The sequence below is a fragment of the Bos javanicus genome, chromosome 20 (genome assembly GCF_032452875.1).
Source record: "Bos javanicus breed banteng chromosome 20, ARS-OSU_banteng_1.0, whole genome shotgun sequence".
In the NCBI taxonomy this organism is placed as follows: Eukaryota; Metazoa; Chordata; class Mammalia; order Artiodactyla; family Bovidae; genus Bos; species Bos javanicus.
Window position 1 is genome coordinate 24,118,633 of NC_083887.1, and position 21,588 is coordinate 24,140,220.

Below are 21,588 nucleotides of genomic sequence, written 5' to 3' on the forward strand. Positions count from 1 at the left end.
ATGCACTGTGTGTAGCAAGGGCAGGATTGTTATATGAAACTTTTGCTTCATTTTAAACACACACACATACAAATACACATATATGTTCTAGGTTGTTGTGTAAAAAGTATCCCTCTCTTTGGGTGTTAAAGAACATTGCATGCCACTGATCTAGCAAATCTAAATGTTTTGATATAGGCAAATCACTTTTTAAAATTACTCTTCCTGTTCCTAGGAACACCTGACCTTTGACAGGTTGAGTCAAGTCTTAGAAGTTCATTTGTAGAAACTTCTGTCTAGCAGGGACCTGGAAGTGGATACTGGAGGGATGTAACAGAGTTAATTCAGCCTGTAACAACCCCCCACCCCACCCCACTGCCAGATACCCCTTCATCAGGGGTATGACATGCAAGAAGTCTCTGTGTTCAGGGGAGGGGGCATAGAATGTCACTGTCAGCTTTGAAGTCTCCCTGTGAACACTGTCATCATAGGCCTGCCTGCTGGTTCAGCCCTGCCTGCCCATTTGCTGCCCATCTGCCTGTACCGTCCAGCAAGAAGGGAGACAGGAATGGTCAGACTAGGTACATTGTCTGCAAACATGGCTGATTCACTTTAGGTACTGCTCTATAGCCCAGAGTCATGGTGAGGAGGGCATATACAGAAAAGGAAGAACATCATAAATTATAAAATTTTAAATATTAGGGAAAAAAGGGATGTAGACCAGAGTATATAATGACAACCTTCCTTTTCTGTTATATATAGTATAATGTGAATGAAATTAGTTTAAAGATTTTAGAAGAAGGAAATCTTGAGCCCTAAAATTTTATGATATAATTATAATGTCTGCTATCAATCTCAGTATAATTTAGACCTGATGAAAAAGAGCCAAGAGGCAGCTAATTTTGAGAGCCTGTGTTGGCAGTTTATGACATCTAAGATATCCTTTATTTTTGCCCCTAATATTTTTTTTTATTGAAGTATGATCTCTCTAGCATATCCATGACAATGTGTAATAGCAATGACAAATGAACACAGAAAACTTCCTGGAAAAACTGTGTGTGTTGAACATATTGCAAAGTGTTCTCCAAAATTGACAACTTTTAATAAAATTAAAGAGGTGCCACATGTTAGGCTTGTTCACTTTCTGAAAATTAATATATAAAGTGTATGCATTTCATCAAAATAGTAAAGCTCTGGGAGTACTTTTTCCAACAAAATAATAATTTCCCCAGAGCTATGGTTACTAGTTACTTCTCTCTAGGGAAAATTTCAAATGTAGGGAATTATTTCAGGCAGTGATTTTTCTTTTCCTAGATTTCAGAGCATGGGAAGCAGTAATAATAACTGTAATTTACATAATCATAAGAAAGGTAGTACTAAAGAATGTTCTAACCATTAAACAATTGCACTCATCTCCTGTGCTAGTAAGGTCATGCTTAAAATCTTGCATGCTAGGCTTCAGCATTATGCAAACCAAGAACTTCCAGATGTCCAAACTGGGTTTAGAAAAGATAGAGGAACCAGAGATCAAATTGCCAACATTTGCTGGATCATAGAGAAAGCAAGAATATTCCAGAAAAACATCTACCTCTGTTTAATCAACTACACTAAAGCCTATGACTGTGTGGATCATAAACTGTGGAAAGCTCTTAGAGAGATGGGAATACCAGACCATCTTACCTGTCTTCTGAGAAACTTGAATGCAGGTCGAGAAGCAGCAGTTGGGACCCTGAATGGAGCAACCGATTGGTTCAAGATTGAGAAAGGAGTACAACAAGGGCTGTCTGCTGTCACCCTGTTTGTTTAGCCTATACGCTGAGCACATCATGAGAAACGCTGGGCTGGATGAGTTACAAGCTGGAATCAAGATAGGCGGGAGAAACATCAACAACACCAGATACACGGATGATACCACTCTAATGGCAGAAAGCGAAGAACTAAAGAGCCTCTTGATGAGGGTGAAGGAGAGTGAAAGAGTTGGCTGAAAACTAAATACTTAAAAAAAACTAAGATCTTGGCATCTGGCCCCATTCATGGCAAACAGAAGGGGAAAAGGTGGAAGTAGTGACAGATTTCCTTTTCTTGGGCTCTAAAATCACTGCGGATGTTGACTGCAGCCATGAAATCAGAAGACTATTGCTTCTTGGCAGGAAAGCTATGACACACCTAGACAGTGGGTTGAAAAGCAGAGACATTGCCGATAAATATCCATACAGTCAAGGCTGTGGTCTTCCCAGTAGTCATGTATGGTTGTGAGAGCTGGACCGTAAAGAAGGCAGAGCGCCAAAGAATCGATGCCTTCAAACTGTGGTGCTGGAGAAGACTCCTGAAAGTCCTGTGGACAGCAAGGAGATCAAACCAGTCAATCTTAAGGGAAATCAACCCTGAATATTTGTTGGAAGGACTGATGCTGAAGCTGAAGCTCCAGTATTTTGGTCATCTGGTGTGAACAGCTGACTCATTGGAAAATTCCCTGATGCTGGGAAAGATTGACGGCAGAAGGAGAAGAGGCTGTCAGAGGATGAGATGGCTGGATGGCATCACCAATGCAATGGACATGAACTTGGGCAAACTTTGGGAGATGGTGAGGGACAGGGAGGCCTGGTGTGCTGCAGTCCACGGGGTCGCAAAGAGTCGGACACGACTGAGCGACTGAGCAACAACAACAGTCGCTGATGCTTACATTGTGCTTATTCTGCTTCTAACGTTGTTCTAAGCATTTTGTATTTATTTACTCATCGAATCTTCAACAACTCTATGGGATATGGTTTTTATTTTAAGGATGAGGAATCTGGGGCACAGAGAGACTCAGACATTTGCACATGATCAGAAATGGAAGAGCCCCTGGTAGACAGTAGTGACAGAGGTGAGGATGTAAGTTTTCACTTGTAACCGTGATGCTCTACTGTCTCCCTTCATGGTTATAGTTAAGAAGCCCAAGGACCTGAGGAAGTAGATAAAGTGAGTTTTACTGTTATTTCCATTTTCAAAAAGAGAAAGCTTCAGAAATGAAGTGAGTTGCCCAAAATAATCAAGTTAGACAGTGGCAGAGTCTGGGACAAAAACAGTCCTAAATGTGAATTAATAAGGCCTCTGTATTATGAAGCATTCTTCAGAGAAAGAGAACCAATAGGGTGAGTGTGCATGTGTATTTATTTGTTGGTTTATTATAAGGAATTGACTTATGTGATCATGAAGGCTTCCAAGTCCCAAGATCTACGGGCAAGGGGGCAGGCTGCAGATGCAGGAGAGCCAATAGTGTGAAGTGAAGTGAAAGTCGCCGGGCCAGAATATGGGAGTGGGTAGCCTTTCCCTTCTCCAAGGGTCTTCCCAACCCAGGGATCAAACCCAGGTCTCTCTCACTGCAGGTGGATTCTTACCAGCTGAGCCACAAGGGAAGCCCCATGTAAAGGCTTTCCTGGTTCAAAGGCAGTCAGGCAGGAAAGAATACTCTTTACTCAGGGAAGTATCAGCCAATTTGTCCCACTCAGGCCTTCAGCTGATTGGTGAGGCCCTCTCACCTGAGATGGGGCTTCCCTGGTGGCTCAGACAGTAAAGAGTCTGCATGCAATGCAGGAGACCTTGGTTCAATCCCTAGGTTGGGAAGATCTCCTGAAGAAGGGAATGGCTACCCACTCCAGTATTCTTGCCTGGAGAATTCCATGGACAGAGGAGCCTGGCAGGCTACAGTCCATGGGGTGACACAGAGTCGGAGGCGACTGAGTGATTAACACACACACACACACACACCTGAGAGAGGGGAATCTGTGTTATTCAGCTCATTTAAATGTTTACCTCCTCCAAAAACATCCTCGTAAAAACAGGCGGAGTAGCATTTGACCAAATATCTGAGTACCCTGTGGCCCAGTCAAGTTGACATATAAAATTAACCATCGGAGTCTTCAGATTCTCTTGCTGTCTTTGACTTTCAAACAGCATTTTCTCAAGACCTTCAAACCATCCCACATGACCGCTCACTCTCCTTACTTATCATCGGAGCTTAGAGGAGGTGGCACGGAGAGTCATCTACAGTCTGTGTGGGAGAAGATAGCAGGCGGACAGGGTAGAACTGCTGAGGGCATCTCAGACTCTGGATGGGAGTTCAGAGGCAGGAATCTGAGCATTCACCACTCAGTCCCAGCATTCCAAGCACACTCCTTTCTCTTGAAGTACTTTAAACAACATTGCTTTGAAGCGCATGACCAATCAGTGGTGGTACAGGAGGTCATTTCAGCATGCCAAACTGGAGCTGGAATTTGATTAGACTGCGTGGGGTGAATCCTTTGCATTTTCCTCTGACGTATGTTCTCCTGAGTACTTTTGTACTCAGGCATGACCAGTGATTTTCATGCATGCTTGATAAAATGTATTGGTGTCCACAAGGGGGCTTCGTTTTTCTATTTTTCACTTTTTGCTTTCAATGATACTGTACATTTTGTTTTGTTGTTGTTGTTGATACCAAAAATGGAACTATTTGCTTGTTTCTGATAAGCACTTGCCATCACTGTAAAGATCTCTGAGAGCTATGGACAGTGGAGCAATGAAGGCAGCAAAGTCCAAAACGGTGACTTGGAGGCCTGAAGGCCTGGAAGGATCAAAGAGTGAGATAGTCCATTCACAAATATTTCACATCCCTCTTGAAACTCAAAACAAAGGCCTGGGTTTTTAAGTATTTGGATCATAATTTGGATATATTAGATCATTTTTCTAAATCTAACATCCTGTTTAAAAGTGAATTAAAAAAATACATCATTCCAGGTTCAAATGTTAATTTTTTCAGATATTTATTCCTTAAGCCATTGTTTATTGGGCTTTGGATCACACTGCAATCTGAATCAAGTTTGGAGACTTTGTTTTCTTGTCCCCGCCCATTTGAAGTTTCTGTTACCGAAGACTAGGCATTACATCAGGTCTCATCAAAAGCAATGGGACTTTTAACTGAAGCAAATTTTGTTTGAGTGGAAATGGAGAACTGAGGTTACTAGCTCTTGTTTTGAGTGGCAGATTTTACATGGGTTTTGGAAGATGATATATTCTAGAGGCAAGAGGGGCAAAACTGTTTCACAGAATAGTAACTAAGTGGAAAACATGCTTCCTCCAGCTTTTGTGTGCACCACTGGGAAAACGAGTATCTACGAGTCACAGGAAGAGAAATGGCAGTATATTTCCAGATCAAGTTCCTGAGGAAACGAAGATAAGATTCATATATGGATTTAAAAATGTAAAAAGTGCAAGACTAGGATGATTGGGCTTAGAATTTTGTTAGGCAGTCCAGCTTGTATATTTTATAGAAACTGTAGCCTTTTCATGGATTAACTGAAAGCCAAAACTTACAATTTGACATTAGGTTGATTAGTATTTCTGGTAGCTGTTAAAATTGATGTTCTTAGAGTTTGGGGCTGAAAAATCCTCTGTGGGCATATTCCAAATGCCGAGACATAGGAGCATCTATTGGCAACACAAACATTAAACAGACAAACTACGATCCCAAATTCTGGAGGAATGCTGTGGGATGAAACAGAATGTGCGGTGCATACTGTAGAATAGCCAATTCAGGTTATCAAAGGGGAAAGAGTGGGGCGGGGTAAATTAGAGTATGGGATTAACAGATACAAACTACTATACATGTAATAGATAACGAGGATTTACTGCATAGCACACAGAACTATGTTCAATATCTTATAATAAGCTATAGTGGAAAATAATCTGAAAAATACATACATATATATAACTGAATCACATTGCTGTATACCAGGAAGTAACACATTATTGTAAATCTCCTAGACTCCAATATTCTTTTTAAATTTTTGTGTGTGTGTGTGGGTGGGGGATTTTCCTTGTGACCTACAGGCTTAGTAGTTGTCGCATGCAGACTTAGTTGACCCGTGGCATACGGGATCATTTCTCCAACCAGGGATCAAACCCTGTGTTGGAAGGTGATTAACCACTGGAACACCAGTTAAGTCCCTATACTCCAATTTTTTTTTTAAGTTAAAAAATAAAAAAGAATAGTGTCAAGAGTGATATTATACTCCAGGTGACTTTTAAGTAATATTTAAAAATCACATCCATTCTCAGAGCCAAATCTGATGAAGAAAGATGAGTAACATAAAGCTATTATTTATTGGATGGTTACTCTGTGCCAGGTAAAACTTGTTCTGAGTACTTTACATGCTTTATATCACTCATTATACATAATAATTCTATTATGCCTACTTCACTAATGAGGAAATTGAGGCACAGAGAAATTGAGAAATGTGCCCAAAGTTTCATAGCTAAAGTGGCATATCATTTCTGGTAGAAAAATGTAGAAATCCCGTGTAGTTTCTGATCTCCCTTTCTCAAATTCTGTTTAGTCATAGTTAATTTCACAAACTGCATTTTCTACTGAGGAGAACAGCCTGTTAGACCAGAGCAATTACCTCCTAAATAGTTTAGGATTGAATTTTTAAAGAGTTGGTAACAAGTGTAGAAGAGGATAAGGTTCTTGTCAGAGAGCAGAGAATGACACATAAGCTTAGAAATATGCACAGTATTTTTGTGGGAGGACTTTATAAATACAGAGAGAAATGTGAAAATCTATTTAGTGATAAAGCCGCCGCCTTTAGTGTTGGTGAAATGTCACATGACCATAGGATTAGAGAAACCCCAAGCAGCACGATTCCATGAGATGTAATGTGATGTCTCAGCAAGCACTTTAAACTCAGTGGCCCCAGTGGTAAAGGACCCACCTGCCAGTGCAGGAGACAGAAGAGACACGGGTTCAATCCCTGGGTCGGGAAGATCCCCTGGAGGAGGAAATAGCAACCCATTCCAGTGTTCTTGCCTGGAGAGTCCCATGGACAGAGGAGCCTGGCAGGCCACAGTCCATGGGGTCGCAAAGAGTCGGACACGACTGAAGTGACTTTTGGGGCTTTGGGGATTTCAAAACTGAACGCCTTCTCTTGCTGCCCAGGTCTGCGCCTGCCGCAGCTACCCTCATTTCGGTTGATGGTGATTTGGTCCTTCTAGTTGCTGAGACCCAAACCAGGTCCTTTTCACCGTCTTCCTTCTTCTGCACCTTACTACACCTAGCTTGTTAGAAACTGTCGACAGCACCCAGAATTTCCCCGCTTCTTCCCTCCTTTCCAGTGCCCCCCCCCTTCTCTCTGCAGGATTATAGCACGCGTCTCCTAACTGTTGTCCTGCTTCTATCCTTGGCCTCCCACACTCTGTCCTTGACACAAGGCCACAGGGGTCTGTTACCACTAAGCTGGCCCAGGTTATGACTCACTGAAAGCCCCATGGTAATTCCTGGTTGCACTCAAGTGAAGCCCAGGTGGCCTTCAAGAGCCTGCAGGATTGACCTTGGCGGCCGTGTCGATGTGCCGCCTCCTACTCTTCAGCTTGCTAGTTCTGGCCCCGCCGCGCTGGCCTCTGCTGCTCTGCAGCCGGCCGAGGCTTGCCCGCAAGCAGGGCTGAGCTCTCTTCCTGGTTGTACTTCCCCAGGTGTCCCCATGGATCCTCCCTCACCTCCTTCCAGTTCTCCTCAGATAAGCCTCCTATCTAACCTCTGAGCATCTCATGTTGCTTCATTTAAAATTTGTTTATAGTGCCTGTGACTCTCTAACAGACTGTGCCATTTATTTCTTCATTATTCCTAGCATTTTTTCCCTGTATCCCTTTATCCTCTGCTGTTGGAATGTATCCTCCATGAGGACCGGACTCTTTTGTATACTGATGTATTGCAAGCACCAGAACATTGCCTGGGATATAGCAGATGTTCAAAAAAGGATGATGTGTTGAATAATGTAAACAGATTTTAAATACAAATGGAAAAATAGAGACTGTTACTCAGAAACAACTGCAATAAGCACTCACCTGGGCTTCCCAGATGGCTCAAGTGGGAAAGAACCTGCCTGCCAATGCAGGAGATGCAGGCAGGAGACTTGGGTTTGATCCCTGGGTTGGGAAGATCCCCTGGAGAAGGAAATGGCAACCCACTCCAGTATTCTTGCCTGGAAAATCCTATGAACAGGGGAGCCTGGCAGGCTACAGTCCATGGGGTCCTGTAGACTTGGACACAACCAAGCAACGGCACACGCACACAAGCAGAGTAAACATTGCAAGGCCATGGGGACTAGGTATTTGTTTCCCGGCAAGATGGATAGGATAAAGGAGAATTTAAAAAAAATGTATTGTTTGTGTTCTGCCCTCAAATATTTAAAAGCGGATGAAATCATTTGCTTCTTAAAGTAATGAATAGAAATCCTTAAGTCAATCCTGTGGGGTAGTTTCTGTGATTATTTGAGATTCCATATGGAATGCTTAGCATATACCAGCCACACAGACAGTACTTAGTAACCATCAACTTTTATTGCTTTTGTACTTTACATAAATGCATATGCAGTTTCAATAATTAGTTTTGAATAAATAACAATGAATCCTGTTTTTTTAATTGAAATCTCATAAATTAAATAAACACTACAACATGCTCTGCATTTCATCTGGCATTTAATTTTATGTCTGTTTTGAATTAAGACTCATCATGGTTTAAAAACGTGAGTGAGTTGCTCTAGTTTTTTTTTCTTTTAAGTCTTTGTGCAAGGGGCCGGTGTCTCACAGCTATTCAGTTTACTGGTGTTATGTGATTGGAATTTGTGCTCACAAGATCTGTGATTCTTTCTTTTTAAGGTGTGGGTGAATTCTGTCACTGAGATTACCCGTGATGAACTCTGTGCAGTGGATGGGGACTCCTCCCCACAGGACCTGGCCTACTTGGTCTCTCCACCCAGCAATGGACATTTGGCTCTCAAGTCCATTCCTGGCCGTAGCATTCAGAACTTCACCCAGGCTCAGATCAACGAGGGCCAGCTAGTGTTTGTACACAACGGTAGGTAACTGAGAAAAGCAATGTGAAACTAAAGTGCGTTTCAGTCAAAGGTTAACATGTAGTCACACCTAATAGCTGCTGACGGAAAACCACAAGCCATCTAAAAACCTTGCAGACTGTATAGTTTTTTTAAAAAGTGACACATTTTAGTAAGGCCAGTACATTTAAGCTTACATTTGAGTAAGGCCAATAATAGCAAACATCAGAGGGTACCTATAACTCATACTTGGCTTACTCACATTCTCATGTGAGGTGAAATATGTACATTTCAGATTCTTTTCCGTTATGGGTTATTGCAATATGGGTTATTGAATATAGTTCCCTATGCCATATAGTAAGTCCTTATTGTTTATCCATTATATATAAAATAGATAAATGTAAGCTTCTCAGAGATCTTTTTCCTGACCGCCCACTGAAATCACATCGCTTCCATTTATCGCTATCCCTTATTCTGGCTACCTTACGTTCTAGTATAGACTGATTCGTTCATTTGTGTGCTGTCTGTCTTCCCCACTAGAGTATAAGGGCTAGAAGAATAGGATCTTTCTTTTGTTTGCTCTTACATTCTCAGCACCTAAGAACAGTGACTGGAACGTAGTAGGTGCTTAATAAAAATTTGTTGTAAGAATGAAATCCTATTGATACCTATTATGTGCCGGGTAATGTTCCAAATGCTGGAATACATTGGTGAACACAACAAATGCATTTATTAAATTAATGAATATAAGGATGAATGAATGGATATAACTGTAAATCTAAGAGACCCTGATATTAAAAGGCTTTGTTTTCTTCCCTCTGGTCATCAGTAAATCAATAAGCCACATCACCACTGTACATCTGCAGGAGGGGTGATCTAGCTGGCCTCTGTTTCCTGGCTGCCCTTGACAGTGGTCAGAGAGGGCAAGCTGCCCATTCTCAGCCACAGGAGGAAGTGGGGGGAGGAGGAGTGTGAGCCTGGGGTGCATGATGGTAAAGCTAAAAGCTGTATCTTTCCAGCCACTTTTAATTACCTTCTTTGAAAATAAAGAAAACAAAGATAAAAATCTGCTAAACTCAAAGGTAGTAATTTCCTGATTATCTCTGCAGTTAAGTACAAAGAATTCCCAGATAACCTGAAAAGCATTTACTATGTGACTGCTCTTATCTAGTGGTTCCAAACCTGTAGCCTGGGGACCTGTTGGGGGTTAGTTTTATTGCAATAAAATCGTAAATCTACCCACATGTGTAAAAGCGTTGTTTCTAGACTGAATGATCTTTTCCACATGTGTTTTATTTTTTAATTGTATGCAGTTGTTCTCATTAATATAAAAAAATTCATTTAAAGGGGCATTGAATTGATAGGATGTTTCTGCCAATTATGTGTGGTTTTGGTTACTAGATACTAAAAATCCAGGTATTATTAGGCAAGGGCCTAGAAGTTTTTTATCTCTATGAAAGGATTGTCATATGTTCAAAATAGTGAGACCTGCTTTAGAGACTTGCACAGAGAAAGTTTAGAATTTCTAAGACTAAGCAGTGTGCAGTGGGAAGGAGTTACTGATTGTCTGGCATGTGCTAGGCACTGCAGGAGATACAATGACAGGACCCATTTCATTTAATCAGCAAAAGTTTTCTGAGTGATTGGGAGTAAACGATCTCGTTATAGAGATGAAGAAACTGAGGCCCAGAAAGATATAACTGGTCCGACTCTAAAGCTGGGCTTTCTCTAGTAGCTGCCACCCATAGAAGGGCAGAGTAGTTTGAAGAGCTGAAGTTACTCTTTGCAGTGAAGGATTGAAATATAAATTAGCTCTTTGGATTGATTTGTCAACTACCAGGTCAATCTTTGCTTTTGGCAAATAGAGAAAATAATTTCTCCTAAAAAAGCAGAAAGGAGAGTTAAAGTCAAGCTCTTTGGAGAGTCAATCCATCACATTTTCTAAATGGACCTGGAGGCAGTAATAGCCTTCAAAGTGGCAGGAGCCCAGCTGCAGATGAGCCACTTGCTGAAACCAGCTGGTTCTCCCTGCTACATCTGTCCCTCAGCAGCCCCAAACAAAGGCTTAGGTTTAGTTAGTCTCTCTTAGCATTTATATCTGCAAAGTGCTCCGCCATTAATCTAATTCATTATTCCACATAACAACCTAAGTAGGTCGATACAGCCAAGAAGTGGGGGGATAAATGATTTGAGGTTGCCCTTCTGAAAGTACTGTTAGGTCAGGAGAATCTAAGGTTATACAATAAAATCCACAGGTCACTTTCATGTTTCCCTCCCTCTGTCTCTTTGGTCATAATTTGTATGCTAGTCAGTGTACCTAGTACACTATTCTAGTATTCGTTTTGCTATAATTCCTTTGGATTCCATTTACATTTTGTTACCGAATTCATGAAATGTTCAAACTGCCTAATAGCAGAAAACATTTTCTCCATAGTTTCACATTTAATTAAATACAGCTTTCAAAGTGCTATTTCTAGTAAAAAGGAGCAAACAAACAAAAATAATATTTGGCTGTGCGCCTCTGTTCTAAATTAAGCAGACCCAGAATTCTTTTCCTCTGTTTTTTTTTAAAATATGGTGACTCCAGTGTATTGGAAAAAATGTTTAAAGGCTGTAACCTTTTATTTTGAGGAGTCAGAACTCTCTGGGTTTGCTTAAATAACAGAGACTTAAGAGAAGGTTAAGTCATCAACCGGCCTTTTATTAAATCATGTTATTAAGGGAGTGCTTGTAGGTAATTGCAGATCCTGATCATGCCTCCTTTGTTCCTTGCCACATGTCCCTGAGGGCAACGAGGAGGGCATTTCTACCCATTACATGATGCAGAGACCTGTGGGCTGCACATTTACTCCTGGATGAACTATTTCAAAAGGCAAGGGGACTGTGATTGTCATGCTCTCTGCGTGATGATCTTGCCTGGTGTTTTGGGAATCAGACCGGTAAAGCACTCGGGGGAACAGGATCAATAGGGGGCCCGGCCCAACTTCTGTTTCACACATAAGTTAATTTATAACTTTGTTGATGTCACTGATCTCTTAACAGCAGTATGAGAGTAGAATTGTCTTCTTGCAGGAATTTAACAAAACTGGGGCTGAGTCTTTCTCCATTTTTTCTCTTTCCCCTCTTAGCAGGAAACAGAGATAGATGAATAATGGGAAAGTATTTGGGGGGAGGGGCTGTGTTATTTAATTCCCTCTAGTTTTGATTTTCATTATCATCAAGTGTTATCAATAGTTCAGAAACTGCTAAGGGATGCATGTGTGTGTGGCATCCTTGTATTACTTTTACTGGTATAAATTGACTCCAAGATAATAAAATACAGGTAATCAACATGTCTGAAATTTTTTTTTTTAATTTCTTGGAGGTGACATCTTTGCTTTCTTTTATTACTTTCAGGAGAGGATGAGGTGGGAATATGCATTTTAGACCTTTATTGGTATTCTTTTCATTTTGTGTTTTGGCAGTATTTGATTTGATCTTGGTGACCGTAGTAACTAACTCTCAAATTGATAGGAGTAGCTTTGGAGGGAGATTAGGTGGGAGAGAAGGTGAAAGTGGGTGGCTTTTGCAAAATGACCAGACTGACCAGAGTGTAATTTCTTCTTTTGAAGGAGCAATGTCAGGAGGCTTTAATTTTCAGGTTACTGATGGTTTGAACTTTGCACCACGACAAATTTTTAGCATCACAGCTCGAGCTCTGATCATTAGCTTGGAAGTAAACAGAGGACTGAGCATCTTCCCAGGTAAGATTTTAACTTCATTGAGTGTTTGGGTTTAAGTGTTTTTCAATTAATAAATTGAAATATCATTTAATATAATATCTTTATAAATATAGAAAGTTCTACCTGCATGGTATAAAGTATTATCTTTTACTATAGAATGACTTTAACAACAGTTACAAAGTCCCAAAAAGGATTGTCTCTTTGCAGGAATTTAACAGAAGTAAGGCTGGGTATCCCCCACCCCGTCCCTCCTCTTTCCTGTTCCTCAGAAGAGGGCATGCTGGTGAAGGGCAATGGGGGAAGCAGTTTTTATGGTCCGTGTACACTTTTTTCCTGTACTAGCCTTAAGTTCAGTTCAGTTCAGTCGCTCAGTCATGTCTGCCTCTTTGTGACCCCATGAATCACAGCACGCCAGGCCTCCCTGTCCATCACCAACTCCCGGAGTTCACTGAGACTCAACGTCCATCGAGTCAGTGATGCCATCCAGCCATCTCATCCTCTGTCGTCCCCTTCTCCTCCTGCCCCCAATCCCTCCCAGCATCAGGGTCTTTTCCAATGAGTCAACTCTTCGCATGAGGTGGCCAAAGTCCTGGAGTTTCAGCTTTAGCATCATTCCTTCCAAAGAAATCCCAGGGCTGATCTCCTTCAGAATGGACTGGCTGGATGTCCTTGCAGTCCAAGGGACTCTCAAGAGGCTTCTCCAACACCACAGTTCAAACGCATCAATTCTTCAGTGCTCAGCCTTCTTCGCAGTCCAACTCTCACATCCATACATGACCACTGGAAAAACCATAGCCTTGACCTTTGCTGGCAAAGTAATGTCTCTGCTTTTGAATATGCTATCTAGGTTGGTCATAACTTTCCTTCCAAGGAGTAAGCATCTTTTAAATTTATGGCTGCAATCACCATCTGTAGTGATTTTGGAGCCTAAAAAAATACAGTCTGACACTGTTTCCACTGTTTCCCCATCTATTTGCCATGAAGTGATGGGACCAGATGCCATGATCTTAGTTTTCTGAATGTTGAGTTTTAAGCCAACTTTTTCACTCTCCTCTTTCACTTTCATCAAGAGGCTTTTTAATTCCTTTTCACTTTCTGCCATAAGGGTGGTGTCATCTGCATATCTGAGGTTATTGATATTTCTCCCAGCAATCTTGATTCCAGCTTGTGCTTCTTCCAGCCCAGCGTTTCTCATGATGTACTTTGCATAGAAGTTAAATAAGCAGGGTGACAATATACAGCCTTGACGTACTCCTTTTCCTATTTGGAACCAGTCTGTTGTTCCATGTCCAGTTCTAACTGTTGCTTCCTGATCTGCATACAAATTTCTCAAGAGGCAGGTCAGGTGATCTGGTATTCCCATGTCTTTCAGAATTTTCCACAGTTTATTGTGATCCACACAGTCAAAGGCTTTGGCATAGTCAATAAAGCAGAAAGAGATGTTTTTCTGGAACTCCCTTGCTTTTTCCATGATCCAGCGTATGTTGGCAATTTGGTCTCTGTTCCTCTGCCTTTTCTAAAACCAGCTTGAACATCTGGAAGTTCATGGTTCACATATAGGATCCTTAAAGAAGCAGGAGAGCTTCTGTAATGAGTATCTAGATCTTGGGGTTTTCTTTTTTTTTTAATATAAAAACCTTGTGTATCAGGGGACCAGCGGTTCTTACTTTGAGGCCCTGCAGCCTTTGAACTGGTTTTTGCCAAAAATTTCAGCTTGGCTGAGATGGAGAGATGTAAGTGAGCATCTCTGACTCAAAACCCTCACTGCAAGGATAGAACAAGGTTTTACCCAATGGCGAGGGTAATGAAAGAGGAGGAAAAAAATTTAAAGCTTGTTATTTCCCTCCAAAAGCGCTGAGGTAGATGGCACAGGAAATAATAACATTTTACATTACAATTTTAAAAAACCCTGTGTATTATAATTTGTTTAACTGATATACATTATCAGTAATGCTGCAGTCCATTGGATTGCAAAGAGTCAGACGTGAATTGGCGACTGAACAACAGCAGCAGTGTTATCAGTAAAATATAAACATTGATCATTTCAATAATATGGTCACTCCATGGTTACTCTAGCCAGTTGTTCTCAACCATTGTGAAGCTTTAAAAAATACCAGTGTCTCAGCCTCACCAATTGAATGGGAATCTTTGGACTAGGTCCTGGCCACCATTTTGTTTTAAGTTTCAGGTGGTCCTGAAGTACAACCAGGACTGCAATCATGGGGCTAGTGGTGTTCTAGTCTTTTAATCGTTATATCTGTGTGAGATAGGTGATGTATTCACAGCAAGTTGGCAGAATTTGTGGCTTAAAGAGATGATATACCTTGATTGTGCAACCAGGAAATAGATAAAGCTTGCTGCTGCTGGTAAGTCACTTCAGTCCTGTCCACCTCTGTGCGACCCCATAGACGGCAGCCCACCAGGCTCCCCCAACCCTGGGATTCTCCAGGCAAGAACACTGGAGTGGGTTGCCATTTCCTTCTCCAATGTATGAAAGTGAGAAGTGAAAGTGAAGTCACTCAGTCGTGTCCAGCTCTTCTCAACCCCGTGGACTGCAGCCTACCAGGCTCCTCCGTCCATGGGATTTTTCAGGCAAGAGTACTGGAGTGGGTTGCCATTGCCTTCTCCAAGATAAAGCTTACATACCTCTAAATAAACCTAGAGAAAAATCACTGTTCATAACTTTCAAAAAAAAAATTTTTTTTTTGAAATTTTTAGGTGCCTTAAGCATTTGAGCTCACAAAAGAATCTTTATCAAAATCTAACTGAAGATATGTTAACCTGGATTCTTCTCTTCTAAAACCTTTTTATATTCCGTAATTTTTCTCTGAAAAGTGCAATGCTTCTATCCTTTTTCAAGGCAATTAGAGTGTCATTTGGTGTTTTAAAAAATAAGCAAACTGCTACACCCTAATATTTTGGAAAAAAAATACAGCCATCTATTAAAAAGAGGGTCTAAACTTAGAGTAAATCTGGTTGCTGCAAAAGATTAAATACCTTTCATCTATTCTCGCTAAACCCTGGTTTGTGACTGAAGACAGTTTTATTAGATTCAAGGGGAGTTATAGCCACTGTAGCTTAGAAAGTTTCAAGTTTCTGGCACCTGTTTTACTGAATATTAATTTAGCAAAAAAAAACATGTTAAAATATCTCTTGTCACCCTTGTGGAACTCTGCAAAACATAGAGTAACCGTGGACACAGCCCTGAGTAACCATCCCCTTTCCCTTTCCGACATGCACTGCATCTGCCCTACTCTAGCCTCCCTGCATCCTGTATCTAAGAACCCTCCGCCAGAACTTTACATTATCCTCAGATGCCAAAGTGAGTTGTTTCCTCTTCCAGCTCCCCCTAGCCTGTTAGGTCTGTTATTCTTGGTTCTCTGTCATTCTCTATCCCCAGACCATGACTTATATCCAACTCCAGCCCCTGGTCAGTAGGAAGGAAGATGAATTTTCGTGTACGTTTCCATCAGTTGATTCTTAACATTTGATCTGAGCTTGGGTGGGTGTGGAATGAGAATGAGGGAGTCATAGATTTTAGAGATGGGATGGACATTATGGGTCCCTTGGTCCAGTTGTTCTTGGCATTCTTCCTACCCTAATGTCCCCAAGTAGCAGTGGCCCCTCTGTTCTGCATCAGAATTCCTGGATGTGGGCTGTGGTTCTGAAGACCACACGGCCTCATCCTCTCTCCAGAGGCATAGTTGAGTCTTGCTCAGTCTGGCTCTGCTGCAGCCTCCTGAGGATATTGGTCCCTGATGCTGTGTAAAGCTGCAGGGGTGATGATGACAGATGCCTGATGCTGAGAGCAGGCCTTGAGTGACCTCTGCCTCCTCCATCTATTAGTCAGCCCTTTGGCGGGGGAAGGAGTTGGGGGACTCTCTGTGTCCCACCTCTGGTGTGGCTCCAGGTGTCAGCTGTCAGCTACTGTAGCTCTTGTCAGACTCAAGTTGACCTATATGTTCTGAAATATTGGAGACGGTTTATTCCTTTTTATAGAGCTATGGACTTCATAGAACTGTAATAGGAGAAAATCTATTTCTATTATAGGACAGTATCAATAGATACTATTGATACCTGTGTTTTTATAGTGTTTTGTATCTTTTTAATCTACTGAACTGGGTTGTTATAAAGATTTAAACAAAATAATGTGTTTAAAAGCAAATTTTGATCATCTTTATTTGGCACATAAGTAACTGAGACGTGGGCAGGTTCAAAGTCAGGTAACTGATAGGAATCGTAAGCCTCGAGACGAAGCGCTGACACGACCCCCAAACCTTGTGCTCGGATCACAGTATCTGTTCTTTCTGTGTGTGCCTGTGTTCCAGGACTGCCTCTATATTAGAATATCAGCTCCCTGAGAATAAGACCATCATGGTGGCTGCTTCGTTTGTCCCCTTCTTAATGTTATTGATGGATTGATACACACAACCAGGAAAAGGTGCAGAGCAATTTAATAAGCAGCAGTGCTTATGTGGAAATGTTGTATGTTTTACTCTCTTGGATTATTAAAATATTATAGCCCAGCATTAGTCAATTTTTTTTTTTTCAATCACTCCCACTGAGCTCATACCAATTGGCTTTTCATCATCACCCCAGCAGACTTGGGCCATGCTGTTCTGCCTCCTTTGTATACTGCCTTAAAAAGCGTCCCTGGCTTGAGACTTGTGAGAATTTGTAGGGTAAGCCAAAATAGTTATAAAAATACTTACTGAGTGAATGTTTGAAGGTTAGTTATAATTTGTGTTGTTGTTACTGTTTAGTTGTTAAGTCGTATCTGACTATTTTGTGACCCCATGGACTGTAGCCTGCCAGGCTCCTCTGTCCATGAGATTCTCCAGGCAAGAATACTGGAGTGGGTTGCCATTTCCTTCTCCAAGGATCTTCCTGACCCAGGGATCAAACTGGCATCTCCTGCATTGCAGGCAGATTTTTTACCACTGAGTCACCTGGGAAGCCCAGTTATAATTTGTATGCCCTGCCAAATTTGAAAAGTCAATCTTTAACTCAATTATTTTAAAATAGGAAGAGCTGTAGTTCTAAACAGACTTTTTGGTTGTCAACTAAGAAAGTAAACTTAATGTATATTTTCTTTATTATTTTGTATATAAGTATCAGTTCAGTTCAGTTGCTCAGTCATGTCCGACTCTCTGTGACCCCATGAATCTCAGCACGCCAAATACACATACATATATAGGTGTGTGTATACTTATACATGTATTCTATTTCTTTCAGAAAAAATTGTTCCCCAGAAAGGAATTTTGTAACCAGTTTTTCACCTTGAATGCCACCATTGAATGTGTTTATATTTAGTTATAGCATGTTGGAACATACTGTGGCCTTAGGTTCTAGTCTTTCTGTGTATCTAAGTTAAACCTGGCTCTTTTACAAAGAGTGTAGAGGCGGGTGTTGACCTTGAGAGTTTTGTCAAACTGGTTTGGAATATAAGCTTGCACAGACCTAGAGTTAAGTAACTGAGCAGTGAAGGATATTCATAGCAGACTGTGTGACCTCAGTCCCCTTGGGGTTTGGTTATGCTATGGAGGGAATCATATCTCACCAATGGGCCATCTGTCCTGCATGATGGGAATTGAGGGAGAGAAGAAAGCAGAAGGAAGTCACAGCATGTTGCTAAAGGGTTTGGAGCAGAGATTTATAAAATCTTTTAGTCAGATGGTCTTGAAACACTGAATTGAATATTGTAAGACTTAGTGGGAGATAACCAAGAGCTTTAAGAAAAGACTGTCAGTCCTCAAGGCAAAAATTAAAGACTTAACTCGTTGGGGAAATAAGAGATTTACACTCAGGAGTATAGTAATCATGCAAAATATATTATCCTAAGTGTCCAGTGAGGGTGCAGCCTGGTGAACTCCTTGAGTTTGGGGGAGGAAAATTTCCCATAGGCAACAATGGGGAGGGAGGTCTTGTTGGCCAGATGGGTCTTAAGCTGCCTCTGCAGAGTGAGCAGCATTGTGATGGTGGGAACAGAGAGGGGAGAGGTTACCAGTGAGGACAGCATGATGCAGAGGCAAAGCCCAGGGAGGAGGCAGGCTGTGTCTGGAAGGTGGAGAGCTGCATCTATCAGATTTCCTGAATCATTCATCACATTTCCTAACTCAGGGGTCATTTTAACTGAGCTCAAAGTATTGGATTGGCCAAAAAGTTCATTTCGGTTGTAGCATCTTACAGAAAAACCAAAATGAACATTTTTGCCAACTCAATAGTATGATATAGGCAATATAGTGAGTGCCAACTTTCTAACAATACTGACTTCAGAGTCAGTGAGATCTACATTTAACCATTAGGCAAGGTGCTTAACCTTATCATCCCTTCTTAGCGATGAGGAAAAAAATACATACATCTTAGGAGTTATCATGACATCTACATGAAAAGGCAGGACTGGGCTGTGCTGTTTCCTGGTATATCTCCGTTCCTTATTAGAGGGCTTGTCGCATACACAGCATTTGATAATGTCCGTTGAAGGAATGCACAAGACCTCCTAGCCCAAGGGGCCATGAAACTCTTGCTGTTATGGTGGTGGTTGTTTTTCATGAAGCAAACATCATAGGATATGAGTATGTTTGAGAACTGCTATACTTAAAAGAAGGGCAAAAAGAAATCTTTACTCCAAGACTTAGAGTCTTCAACATGCCAACTTGCTTTTGAAATCGCCATGAGGTACATGTAGAGTGGGAGCTTGCCAAACAGATATGGTTACAGTGCCCTTTTATTACCACACTCCTGGTAGGGCAGTTCTTCTATAGAATATAAATTTAGGTGGGACTTTAGTGAAATCTTGCCCAAATTAAGTGCTTGAAGCTAACTGATGAAAATATCAATGCTTGGATGAAAGAAGGTGGGATTGGGGGAAAGTGATGTTTGGCTCTTGGTGAATTGGGCTGCGTGGTCAGAGATGCTCATCAGGCATTTGCAGCAGGGAGCCAGCTAGTCTTGCTGACTGAGCATGCTCTGGGTGACTGCTGACTAGGAACTGGACACCCTCCTGGGTTAGGAAGCTGGACGAGGGAATGAGGGATTAATATACTCTGGCTGGGCAAGAAGTACTCTTGACCTGGGACATCTCTGGTGGGCCCTCTACCCAAAAAGACTTTTTGAAATTGACCTGTCTGGTCAGGCTAAGACTCTGCCCTTCCAGTGCAGGAGGCTCAGGTTCAGTCCCTGGTCAGGGAACTAGATCCCACATGCTTCAACTAAAGATAAATAAAACTTTTTTTTTTTTTTTTAAAGAGCCCTCCCACCAACACCCCCTTCACCTGCCAAAGATAATCCTTGAGGTGAAGGGATAAATGAAAAGATAAGAGTCTGATTTCATTAAGGAAATAATTAAGAAAGCACAGTGTTAAAAGTTCAAAAGAAAAATTGAAGATGAGAAGAAGTTGGATGTTGGGGTGCCAGAGACTGCATACAAAAGAGATATAATCCACCTGACAAGAGGGGGGACCCTCGCTTGACAGGTAATAGAGAATGGGCCTTAGTTATGACTTCATGTAACATTGACTGAATGTACAGAATAATTCTTCTTGGCCTCCCCAGGATGACCTCATTGCCTGGGTCCCCAGTTCCAGAAGCTAAAAGGTAGCAGTGACTTTCAGCAGCAAGAACTATAGCAATACAGGAGGCAATTAAAGCATACTTGTGTGTGTGTGTACCAAGGCAGTCCTGACTCTGGGGCAGAACTGTGTTCCTGAGGCTTATATTTCCAGGTACTTCTGCCTCCTCTCAGGGACCCCAGGGCCTAGTGCCTATCCCCAGAAAACTCAGATATTTTATTTTACTTTATTATGTCTATCTTGTCTTGTTTTATTGTATCTTATTTTAGTCTTTTGTTTGGTAGCTTTATAAAGGTATAATTGACAAAAATTGTAAGATATCTGAAATATATAATGTGACTTGGTATATGTGTACACTGTGAAAAGATCCTTCCCAAATCAAGCTAATGAATACATTCATCTCTTCCTATGTTTACTTTTTTCTTTTCACTTTTACTCCCTTAGCAAGTATCGATTGTACAATGAAGTGTTATTTACTATAATCACCATGCTGTACAGTAGATCTTCAGACCTTATTTATCTTATAACTGAAAGTTTGTACCCTTTTACCAAACTCTCCCCCATTTCCTTCACCCCCAGCCCCTGGCAACCACTTTCCAATCTCTGTTTCTGAGTTTGACTTAAAAAAAATTCCACATATAAGTGATACCATTCAGTATTTGTCTTTGTCTGGCTTGTTTCACATTAGCCTAATGCCCTCTGGCTTCATCCATAATGACAGGATTTCCTTCTTTTTTAAGGCTAAATACTATTCCAGAGTGTGTGTGTGTGTGTGTGTGTGTGTGTGTGTGTGTTCACTGTGTAGCTCAGTTGGTAAAGAATCCTCCTGCAACATAAGAGACCCAGGTTTGATTCCTGGGTCGGGAAGATCCCCTGGAGAAGGGATAGGCTACCCACTCCAGTGTTCTTGGGCTTCCTTGGTGACTCAGATAGGTCCTCCTATTTAAGTCCACGCACATATGGACACCTTATCTTTGACAAAGGAGGCAAGAATATACAATGGATTAAAAACAATCTCTTTAACAAGTGGTGCTGGGAAAACTGGTCAACCACTTGTAAAAGAATGAAACTAGAACACTTTCTAACACCATACACAAAAATAAACTCAAAATGGATTAAAGATCTCAACGTAAGACCAGAAACCATAAAACTCCTAGAGGAGAACATAGGCAAAACACTCTCCGACATACATCACAGCAGGATCCTCTATGACCCACCTCCCAGAATATTGGAAATAAAAGCAAAAATAAACAAATGGGACCTAATTAAACTTAAAAGCTTCTGCACAACAAAGGAAACTATTAGCAAGGTGAAAAGGCAGCCTTCAGAATGGGAGAAAATAATAGCAAATGAAGCAACTGACAAACAACTAATCTCAAAAATATACAAGCAACTCCTGCAGCTCAACTCCAGAAAAATAAATGACCCAATCAAAAAATGGGCCAAAGAACTAAATAGACATTTCTC

The 21,588-nt window shown here is 41.3% G+C and overlaps 1 protein-coding gene across 1 annotated transcript in view; it reads left to right on the top strand.

Moving 5' to 3' along the window:
• Positions 1 to 21,588, top strand: part of LOC133233589 (chondroitin sulfate proteoglycan 4-like) — a 72,860-nt gene that overhangs the window by 26,951 nt on the left and 24,321 nt on the right. Inside the window, exons 6-7 of the mRNA XM_061393538.1 lie at positions 8,653 to 8,851; positions 12,440 to 12,571. Of these exons, the coding sequence (XP_061249522.1) occupies positions 8,653 to 8,851; positions 12,440 to 12,571 (331 nt within the window). The remainder of the gene's footprint in view (positions 1 to 8,652; positions 8,852 to 12,439; positions 12,572 to 21,588) is intronic.